At 40.6% G+C, this 12,185-nt stretch overlaps 1 protein-coding gene across 1 annotated transcript in view; it reads right to left on the bottom strand.

Moving 5' to 3' along the window:
- LOC104953336 (dynamin-binding protein-like) overlaps nt 1-12,185 on the bottom strand; it is a 40,268-nt gene extending 28,083 nt beyond the window's left edge. The window contains exons 1-2 of the mRNA XM_010780268.1: nt 11,877-12,185; nt 1,568-1,722 (exon numbers count right to left, since the gene is read on the bottom strand). Of these exons, the coding sequence (XP_010778570.1) occupies nt 1,568-1,712 (145 nt within the window). The 5' untranslated portion in view covers nt 1,713-1,722; nt 11,877-12,185. The remainder of the gene's footprint in view (nt 1-1,567; nt 1,723-11,876) is intronic.

Genomic DNA, 12,185 nt, shown 5'->3' with positions numbered 1-12,185 from the left:
CACACCATTGATCAGATAACACATTGTTTACCTCTGGAGAAAATGACATTGGAAAAATATAATAGTGGACATATCTTTCAAGCTCTGTGGTTGCCATTGTTTTCTTATTTGGAAATAAATCTGAGATATGACCAGTGATGGAATGGTGCACTTTGTGGCTATTTTTCCTGACGGTCGGAAATACTAGTTGTGGTGTTGTCATTGTCTACATTGTCGCTGTATTTTATAATTTTTCTTTTTTGTATATTTTTTTTTCTTTTCGGTTTTTTACTTTTCCGTTTTATGTTTATTTTCATGGCTTTATTGTTTAAGTTATATTGATAAGCATTTTTTGGTTTCGCCTGTGGGCATGTGCGGGTGGAGGGAGGGAGGGGGGAGTGTAGTGAGTGTACTGTGATATTACAATATAAATGAAATGGCATCGATTACTGTACACTATAATGAAAAAAAAAAGAATGAGCAGAAAGCATCAGCATAGGGAGATGAAAGGGTAATTTTTTTTAAGAAAACGACATATTACTCAGTTTAAGATCCTACAGGAATGACTGATAGGGCTGCTGTTTTTCTATAACTACTTAGAGTAGTACAACAATTCTCAACTCATATTAGAAAAAAGCCAATAGTCTTTCAGGGTTGAACACTTTTCTCTTTGTGGGAGGCTGTGGCTCGGTGGATAGTGTGCTGGACTTCGAATCAGGGGATAGCAAGTTCGAGTCCCACTGCAGTCAGCTTGTCGTTGTGTCCCTGAGCAAGACACTTCACCTCAAATTGCTCCTGTGGGGATTGCCCACAGTACTGAATGTATGTAAGTTGCTTTGGATAAAAGCGTCTAACAAATGACATGTAACGTGGCAGATTTGAAACTGATTCAAATATTTAGGGAATGCAAACACATCAAGAACATCTGGATTTAATTTAATAAAAGAGATTATTTGAATAGACACCAAAGCCAGTTTCTCATCTTTCCAGGGAAGTCCTGACATCAATGTATTAACATCTGTGTTTTCCAGGAACAGTACAGCAAGGCCACATTGCCTTCCCATTCGCACTTCCCCTCTGAGGGAATCCCCTTTCTTATCTTAAGTGATCTTCTTCCTCCGAAAAATAAATGGATGTCTGGAAGAAAAACACTTCAAAAAAGCAGCGAAAGCTAATAAAAAATGATGCACCTTTTCATCTTGCCCAGAATTAATTGCGATCATCCTCTTCACACCTGAACATAAAGTAAGAACTTATTCATGAACTGAATCTGCAATACCTAATTCACCCCTCTTCACTTCAGAAGTATTTTCAAAATCGTTCTCAATTCCCAGACCTTATGAAGGGCTACAATGTTTAATATTGAATCCTCCAGATCGTGTAACGCAGACCTCAGAGAGGAAGTGAACCATGCCTTGTCAAACATTTGTTATATTGCATCAAACAAGCACAAATGAAAGACCAAACACAGTTTTCCGTGTGGTGGGAAAGTACGATTTTCCATGTTGTTTTCTATGGTTGTAATTCAAAACAGAAATACTCAACCATAAAGGTTTCTATACAATGATAATGACCCCTGACAACTTACCTGTGACGCCATCTTTGTTACCAAGCAACCAGAACTCATCCACGACACTGAGCACCTCGATGACATCACCGGGGAAGAGTGGCAGCTCCTCGGAGACGCTGGGAAGGAACTCAAAGACGGCACGCACCACCGACCCTGCTTCCATTACTCATAACCTGCAGAGGCAAACAGAATACAGATTAAAAGAGTATTCCCACTAATTGTTACGTTAAAATTGTATATAATGCATAGAAAAATGGGGACAAGTAAAAGAAAAATGGAGGATAAGCAACTAAAGTGCACACATTTGTCAAAATGCAGATGCGTCTCAGTTTTCTAAATAAGGAACACTGGCGCTATTCAAAAGCCTCGCCATACAAATCACAAACAGAGAGAGCGAGCTTTTCTGAAATAACATTAAATGAAGGGGGGGAGAGAGAGCGTGAGAAACCGAAAGCAAAAGAGAGAGCTGGTCTTCACAAGGCTTAAAGACATTCCTCAACACTCTGTATAACCTTCCCCTGTTTCTCATGAAGAGACAGGGGTCAGGCGGCATGTACAGTAATCCCATTTACCAACTCCTGCTCTTCTCCGGCAAAAGTGCATATCAAATAAAAGTGTGTATGTGAGGCAACATCTTTTTAAAACCAACCACATAATAACACAAAACACCCATTTTCGAAAACTTGTGCTCAGTACTGTCTACATTAATTAGCAGCAAATTGAACCAAAACACAAAATAACACAAAATTGTATTTAATAAGCACTCCACGAGCCCTTGTGTATCATTATCTGGAGACAGACTAACCACAGGTGGGGATGGACGTGCTGAAAGAGAGGGGAAATGGGAGAGGAGGGCTGTAGTTTGCCACAGTCAATGGGGCCTCTGTTGTTTGGGCTGATGGAGCCAAAGGACGGACACACACACACACACACACACACACACACACACACACACACACACACACACACACACACACACACACACACACACACACACTCTAGTCCAGTTCAGTTCAGTGGCACTGTCTCTGGGGAGAGTCTGCGGATCAGGTTATCCTGAATGTGGAGTAAGATAGAGGAGGCAGATGATAAGTGTATGTGTGTGTGTGTGTGTGTGTGTGTGTGTGTGTGTGTGTGTGTGTGTGTGTGTGTGTGTGTGTGTGTGTATGTGTGTGTGTGAGAGGAGCTCCACGGATTGGTCCATTTGGACCAATGGGTCCATTTGGGTATGGTCACGTCACTGTACCCAGAAAGAAAACGAGAAATCTCGAACGAGGCGTTCTGGGGCAGCACAGACAGGTATTTTCTGTGTTAGAGTTTTACTCGCTACAGGGTGTACTTTGAGGGTTTGTGACTCTGCAGACCGTTTACATGCAGAAAAAGCTACATAACACACAAGGGGACGGGTAATAACCGGAAAAGCATGACATGGGGCCTTTAACAGATTGAATATTGAAATTGAAGATTAATTTCTAATCAGGCCTTCCTGTGTGATGTGAAACTCATTTCTAGATTGCTATCTTCTTTTCACAGGCATCATTTTTCTACGTAAATGAATGTCTCAAAATACATCCATCCATCCATCCATCTTCTCCCGCTTATCCGTGGTCGGGTCGCGGAGGTAGCAGAGAGGCCCAAACTTTCCTTTCCCTGGCCACATCAATCAGTTCTGACCGGGGGAACACATGTGGTAAACAAAGCTAAAAAAAATCAGCCCTCCAGCCACTTAACTTCCTGCATCTTGTGATTCTTGTCTATTCAAGCCTGCCGACCGTCACAGCTGAGCTTACATCCAACACTCATGAAACATCTCACCACACCCTTCTGCCGTGCTCAGGCCTGCACACACTCCCTACGCTGCTGCAGCTTGCCTCCAGTTAATCCTCAGATCTGCATTCAGCCGGACAAGCTCCTTAGTGTTATTTATGGGTCTGTCGGTGGCCCCTGTACTCGCGCACTTTTACACCCTATACTCTGGCAGATGACAACACAAGCGCCTGATTTTCCTGTGACACCTGGGTCCTGTACAGTAGTGGAATATAGTTCAATTCAAACATTACACAGGTCAGCTGATACATAAAAATAAGCTCAGAATGTTTAACGGAAAAAAACAGAGTAAATGCAATAAAGTCCATAATCAATCTTCTTCCACTAAAATGCAAATAGCTGATGAAAATGCTCAGTGTGTCATATGTGTACCAAGATAAATAGTAACTCCTGACTAAACTATAAGTGATCATCAGCATGTTAGCATACTGTAGCTGACATTAGCATTGAACTCAAAGACTCACTGCAATACCCTCAAATAAATGTTAGCCAGGCTGTGGACTCTTTTCATATTATTCAAATATTAAATGTAATTTGTTAATATAATGCTCTATTTTTGGAATGGCTATTGCTACATGCTTAGCAGACATGGAATGTGTCATTTAGCTGCACTGCTGCCTTCAGGATCTGCATAGAACAATGATCAAACATGAAATATGACAAAAGCCCTTCATGAAATTGACTTTAATGTCTGAACAACAAGTCCCAGCTTTACTTTAGACATCTTGGCGCCCTGTTTAACTAAGGACCAGACTAGATTAGCTTCAGTTTCTATCCGACTGAGTCTTGTTCAATCTATTCCTTGGGCCAATTAAACCTTTCCACTGCACAAATTAAATTAGATTAGCAGGGAGCATTAATTAGAGTTGTGTTGATATGGGATGCACACCTTCATCAGTTCCACATTGCCGTAAATATTTTTCAAGGGTCTCCTCATCTCTAATTTTAAAAGCATTATGTGCATGTTTCAGTATTCGAGTGACTCATTCTGACTCACAGCAACACCAGCTGAGGACTATTTGATAGGATTTGGAAAAAAAGGGAGGGAAAAAGAGAATCATGTAAGGAGGAGTAGGCAAGGCTGGAGAAAATGTTTAAAACACATTGCCAGACTCTACCAGATAACTTTTCTTCCATCAATGGAATATGTCTAATGATCGTTTACTGCTTACCCACCTCTACAGGGCACATCCTGGAAGAGTACAAGGGGCATTGCACACACTGAGAGATCCTCATAATGAGACTCCCACAGGTGTGTCGCTTCTGTGAGGATTTATGAGGTCTTGATAAGCAATGGGACTCTGAACATGACTGAGCAGCCTGGAATACACTTCTGACAGCAGAGGAAAACTATTCAATGTAGTTCCTGAATACTGTGTTCTCAGTGCAGAATTAAAGACACAAATGTATTTCTTCTACTGCCTCAACAACAGGGCTGGCCCTCGACCAAATACATGTTTAGCAGACTAACACTCATAATTGTGTTGACAGCTTAGGTGCTGCTCACACGGGAACGTTTGCGTTTATGCACAGTATGCGTTTTCAAAAAAGTCTTCCGTTCACACGTATTTGTTTCATTTGACGTGTCTGTTCACACGAGAACGCTGGAAACGCTGTAGTACATATGCCGGTGAGGTGGGGAGAGGCGGGGGGAGGTGGGGAGAGCGGGGGGCTATCGTTATTTTTTCAGGAAATGATCGTATAGAGGCGATTACACGGAGCCGTTGGACCCGGTTGGACCCCCCAGAGCCTTTCGTTTGCAAATCTATCCACCTTGGGACCCATTATCGTTTGTGGGGTCCGTTTCTATCGTTTTGTTACGGCCTCGTGTAAATGAAAGGGCTGTACGCAAGAGAAACTATGCGGATCCAACCCGTTTTGTTCTCGTGTAAACGGGGTCTCAGTCAATTTAATAAAAACAGACTTTCTAGATAATGCAGAAGCACCACTTGTGCTCATAAGTTTCTTGGAAATATGTCATTCAGGATGAAAACAAATTAACAAATGACTTGTCTAAAACCAAAATGAACAACTTATCAATTGTTGAACTAAAAAGGTGCAGCCTGAGATTGCATAATCCTTATTTCTACCTGAAAAGGTGTGTCGTTTTTTAGGGAGAGAGGGTGAATGGGACAGTGTGACTGAAACGTGTGTGTGCCAATTGGCACTGCCCTGGAGAAAGTAACAGGATTACGACAGATAGCTACAGTAAATCAAATGTTGACACACGCGCATGCACACACACATACACACACTGTATTAAACACATATGTCAAAGTTGACAGTGGGACAAAGAACCAACTGTCTGACCTGAGAAAGGCCCATCATCCATCTTTACTAAACTAGTACCTGTACATTTGTGTGTTTCCAACACTAATTGGATCAGTATATGATGCAATTCAAACAACGAAAAGCATGTGATGGAAAGTCAGTAGATTGTTAGCATTTTACATAAGTAGTAGTGAGATACACTAGGTTTCAATGTCAGCAGGAAATAATCAGTCTTCTCCTTCAATGAATGCAACATCTAAGGAATTTATAGAGCACGTGTTAGAAGGGAGACATCACAGTGAGCTAGACCACTGGGTGGGTTAGGGAACCTATAAACTTGCAATTTTCAATCACAAGAGCCACAATTTCCGCTGTAGCTTACATGATTAAAAGCTGTGGCATGTGACACTTGTTGAATTGTCAGGATATATTGAGAACCTCAAGGCAGAGTTTATGCAGCTGTTTTTAATTAACGTTAATACTGTGACTTGGTGAAACAACTACAAAGAAATGTTGGTTTCAATCTGGTTGCTCATCAAACATTTTTATTTGAGTTTACTATGAAGTTCACATTTTGCTTACTGAAAAAAAAAACAAGTGGAACAGCAGGACTACAAACAAAATATTGCAATGATTTTCATGAAAGAGAGTACCATGGGTTCAAAAAAAACATTGTGGAGCATATTAGAAACATGGGTCAGGCACAGAGATTATATTTCATTTTTGTTAACATTGCAATATTTGGCCCTAACACTGGTCTGTAATCTGTGGTTACCATTCTAGCTAATTCTGGTTGAATAAAAAACATTGATGTGGAGTAGTAGTGTGTATGGACACACCTGTATTTCAGTTTATATAAAATACTTGCAAATGTCAATTGTGTGATTAGATAGTTTTATCAAATATTTCAACACTACATACTGTATATAATTGTCCTAACTGGTCCACCTATTATTACAGCTGCAAGGCATCCGTAGGGTGCTGAAACCGTGTGTCAGAGTGGAGGAAGTGGGATCTGCTGACTGTCTATACCTTTTATTGAACAGGGTCATCTGATGCCAACAATGAAGCTGCTGCCTCATTATCTGTCTGCCTGCCACGACCAATGTGCCATTCATCCTATTCAGATACACCGGAGTGGCAGACTGGCACACACACACAAACAAACACTCACACACAGGCTGGCAGAAGCCTCTGGAGTGCACTGGATGACAGCTGATGTCTTTTGATACAGATTGTTTACTGTGCAGCGCTGTAGTCCTCCTATACAGAATGCCGAGTCCACTGAAACACATTCACCTCGAAACAACCAGAACAGGTGACCTGGCCAGTGGACGCTTCTGGATATTAAAAACTGTGGACATCTGTTGCTTTTCTTTTGACCGTCTAGTCTTTCAGCACATGTGATCGGGGGACGACGAGGGGAAAATGAGAAGGCTCTGTGGGGCAGACAGTTGTCAACATAAGTCATGTGGTTTTCTAACCATCTGCTTGTGGCTCACAGACCTCCTGTAGTATAATCCTATAACCAATTTAGATAAGAGTTTTGTTATGGTCTGTTTTTCTTCTTTGCAAACAAAATGTGGTCAACCACATCGGTAATAAATAAATCTCCTAATTGGCCAACATAAAACGTTATGCTCTGGTAAAGACTTTGTCAAACAATGTTAGGGCGTTCTGCTGGCTTGGTGGTCTAATCCGCACAAGGGCATACTTTTCCGTTTTGATTATATATGTTGTCGGTCTTAAACATTTCTTATATAGCTTAGGGTTACGTCATGCCAAACCAAAATATATTCAGTCTCACATAAGACAAAGAAAGAACCAAATCCTACAACAAAACAGCTGAAAGAATGAATTAAGTAATTTTTGCTTCATAAAATACTTAAACTGAATAGTGTTTTTTTAAATAGATGCATATGGAATTTCTTGATATAAATGTTCTTATTATTTTAGCTTTAATCCTTATACCATGTCGTTTTTCTGGGTTCAAACTCAGCCTAGGGGTCTTTCTTTGTTGCAGGCCAGCCATCCAAAACTCCCAGTTTTTGCATATCATTTCATCTCATCTCTTAATATTATCTTCTAAAGACAATCCTGCTCATGAAGCCTTAAAAGTAATGGTATGGAACCACAATGTGATCCAATGTTGTTGGTCTAAACAAAAAGCAAATGGCAAGACAGTGAACAGAGCAGTCTGGCTTTAAAGTGCATATCAACCAGATGAGGCAGCACTACGTGGCCTCAGCCAGCTGGGTGAAAAGAACACATCTGGCGAGCCGAGTCGAATACCTAAAGATGCCAAACTCTGTTGAAATATTTGGGCGAAGCTGTACTGTTTACCTCAAACATGCAAACAGTAAACACATACAAAGAGATGGTTTGCAGACATACAGTACTGTACACTAACATACTAGCTCTGCATTTCAATACAAACAAAGTCTATTTAGTCACAAGGCCACCACCAATATATATAACGAGACAGGAAGAATGGTTCCTTTTATTTTAAATAGCCTAAACTGTGGTTAGGAGGACATGTCAGTTTGCAGATGCACAAAACCAATAATGCCCTTTCCTTTCATACTCACATTTACCACTCTGTTGTGAACTATATGACAGTAATCTTGCCAGCAGCTATATCAAAAGTACAATAACATTTTGTATACATATTTCATTTTCATACAGTAGCTCTGAGCTCAATGAAGTCACCAGTAAATAGGAATCCGCTTTTTTCCCGCTTATTTTAGCTCAAATTTGTTATCATACCTTTCACAATCTTTAATGATGCAGTGTCATCAGAACATTTAAGGGAATGAGCTGACATTTGAGGGAAAAAACAGTATTGTATTTATGTGTTAAATGAGAGTGTTATAAATCTACTGACAGCAGCCGGTTAGCTTAGCTTAGTTTAGCATAAGGGCTGGAGACAACAGCCTGGCTTTCCAAAGGCAACAAAGTCTTTCCAACCTAACACTAATAAAATAGACATGTTGTATGTTGAACACATATATGAAACATATGGCATTCTGGGAGGATTTTCCGAATACAATTATATTATACAACAACCCCTATCCACAAATGAGCTGACTCATGTGTTTCAACTAGGTAATCTGGCACTCATCTGTAGATTCGTCCTGTCTTGTTTGAATCTTGATTGGACCAAAACTATGGTTACGAATAACAAAATGTCTATTCCGCTTACTGCCTTATTTATACTAGTTAAAACTTCTCCTCACAGTCTGTAACTTTCCAAAGAGTAGACAGAGCATTGCAAGATGTGTTGCTGCTGAAACATGAATATAGGGGAAAACCCTGGGTGGGTCTTTGGACAACGAATGGTAATACTCTTTTCTGGCTTATCCATAGCCTAAGTCCTTGTCTTTACGTTTTCACTCACTTTGCATTTCTGCAGCTTGGCAAGCACACAGGCATCTCTCAAAGGAATGTGCTTAGTTTTGGACCCTTTTTCTTCCTTTCCCTCACATTTCTGTTTCCCTATTCCTTCTTCAAGCATGCACGTGTTGAATATTAATGGCTCTCATGACACACACTGGGTGGACCTCTCTTTTGCACAAACATTTCCACAGCGAGGAGGACAGCTCAGAAAGTCTGAGCTCAGAGGGCAGAGACTGCGTTGTCACGGATACCATGATGTGTTTGGAGGGTTTTCCCTGAGAGAAACCCAGGGGTGCCCAGGGTGACGCCGCCTCCTGAAGACATGCCGGAGTCCTAATAGTTTGCATATGAGCAGTTACATAACTGATATCTCCCTTTGAATCCCAACACGACTGCACAAATTGTAATGGAGGGTGAAATAATTACTGGTACGCTCCTTTCGGGGAAATCCATAAACACTCAATTCTAACATCTGCTTTCCAAACATTTAAACACTTAAGGGTGAATTGAGGGCATTGACAAGAGTCCGCCAAAATGGAAAACTCAAAGTCAGCTTCGATGAGTTTTGGGAAACTGTTGGGACAGCTAACTGGGATGGGCCAGGAATAATCTACGCAGAGGACTGTAATACCAGCTTCATATGAATTCAGCAAAAGAGACAAAAACACTGCTGGAAGGAACACTAAGACTTCAAGGAGTGTTCTTCTTGTTTAGTCTTCTTGCAATTATCTCTCTGTCTTCAGGGCTTTATGTCCAATCTTAAGAAACCAAACTAACCCCTAAGCCTATAAAAACTCAATAAAGGTCATTACATTTAAAATGACACATCAAAAACTCTCCTCCATCACTCATAATACCCTGAACCATATGATTAACTTGAATATGGTTAAAGCCTAAATGTAATTTCCAAATGTCAAGCATTAGTAGTATAGTATTATTAAAGGATATTATTTTCCACTTTCTTTGCAGCATCTGCTCATTAACACTAAACCCTGGTACCCCACTTCACATCCATTTAAAATCAAATGAATTGCCCTGCATTGTATTGCCTATGCCGAGGTAACTAAACCGGTGCTCCCCGCAATGAATGGAATGTTCTTTTTTTAAAGTCTGAGAGTGTTACATCATTTGATAAACATCTGAATTATCCTGTTTACCGTTTCATCAATGTATGTGTATTAGTGGTATTGTGCTCTACTGGACATTCTGACCTGCTGCTGTCGCCTGCACTGTCTTTCATTGGCTGGAATTATAATCACATCACAGTGATAATCTATGTTGCTTTTACAAAATGTACAATGACATTTTTCACTGGCTTAGTTAATGGGGACTGCTAATGCATAATGTTTACGACATGTAACACATGCAAACTGACACACACTTCTCAGGTTTCTTTGTTGCAGGTAGTGATATATGACCCTGATGCAAGTGTTCAATAATTCAGAGTGTACGATGTGTATGTGCATCCAGAATTCTGACGAGGCGCCAAACACACAAGCAGACACCAAAAGAGAAAATATATTCTTGTTTAAGGCTAATAGTGGTTAAGTAAATGCAGGGGGTTTGCCACATAATGTATGTCTCCGAAGACGGAATAGGTCAAATACACTGTCAAGTACAGTCCTGGTACACATGACAGGACAAGTTAGAGACTCTTTTATTTTTGCATAAAGACTGCTGGTTGGATCCCTGCAGGCAAAGAAAAATAGAAAAGCCCTTGTGGAGCGTGCCAAAGCACACTGCCACTGCAATATTTGTATCAACACGTATATTCGTTTTTTGCAGCCAGGGATTAATCAAAAGTTCCCAAATGAAAGGAAAACGGACATCTCTATTGTCCTTATATCTTTTAAGCCATAGAACACACCTCTCATTGATCGAGATAGGGCTGTCCTGGAAATTATTCGATGACTAACATCATACGATTATTTCAACTAGCCGTTTAGTAGCTTCAATCACCAAATTAATCATGCAAAAGCACCACTTTTAAATAAACATTTTAAAAAAATGAATTGACACAAGAAAATAAAAAAGTATAAAGAAAAGAGCAGAATATTCTAGAAAAGGGCGTGCTAGAATAAAATACATTAGATCAAAACAGAACATCGTAGAATTGAATACAGAAAATGATATATTAGAACAAATCATAAATAATAGAATGGATTTAAACAGAACAAATGCATAATAGAACAGAACATTATAGAATAGAACATATTAATAGAGAAAAGAGTAGATTATAACAGATCATGATAGAAGAGATTACCATAGAATAGAAGGAAACATACAGTAAGGAATCAGTGTGTTTGTGTCCAGACCACCATACATAATATTCTGTGACCAGAATATTCCCTCAGCGCGCGTGTGTGTGTGTGTGTGTGTGTGTGTGTGTGTGTGTGTGTGTGTGTGTGTGTGTGTGTGTGTGTGTGTGTGTGTCCCTCACATGGTGGAACAACTGACAGCAGCGACCACAGGTGACAGACAGACGGGGGGGGGGATTATTGGGTCTGCAACACTTGTGTTCTCAGCCATCACTCATTCAGCTCACGTCACTATCCTAACAGCTCTGTATTTACTGAGGCTGCCTGCAGGGAGGATAGATCCTACTCAAAGTACGCACAAACGAGTCAACCCCTCACTATAACTGTACAAAACAAATAAGTATAATAGGAAAATGCAGGGTTGTTACGTTAAAATGGGTTCTAATGATGTGTCGGCAGTTGTACCAGTGTTAATACAAAGTTATATACCCATCCTTTACCCCATGATAGGCGTTTCTCCAGTTCTTCTTGCGCTGTAAAGTAGCCAAAGTAGGGTTTTTTGGTGCTTTTCTTACCTTTAAAGTATCTTATCGTCCTGTGGAAAAATGTGGTAAATGTCCAGTCAGACAAGATATCCAACTTCTCCAGCCTGCTGATGTGGTGGCGGAGCTGCTTTTCCCCTCGACACAACTTTCAGCGGCTACACTCCACGCAGCTCTGGAGTCATTATTCCCGGAGAAAAATACTTTCTTTCGGCGTAAATGTCAAGCAGTCATATTGACACGGGAAAGTGACACGGTGGTCCCGGCTGTGTGTCGGTACATTCAGCTGTCATCACATTAGAAACGGGAGCAGACGAGTCGCTTTGCTCCTCTCCATGCCTA

The sequence above is a fragment of the Notothenia coriiceps genome, unplaced genomic scaffold, assembly GCF_000735185.1.
Source record: "Notothenia coriiceps isolate Sejong01 unplaced genomic scaffold, NC01 NC01_scaffold00021533, whole genome shotgun sequence".
NCBI lineage: Eukaryota > Metazoa > Chordata > Actinopteri > Perciformes > Nototheniidae > Notothenia > Notothenia coriiceps.
The sequence above is the reverse complement of the archived record's forward strand: the minus strand, read 5'-3'. Positions and strand labels throughout refer to the sequence as shown.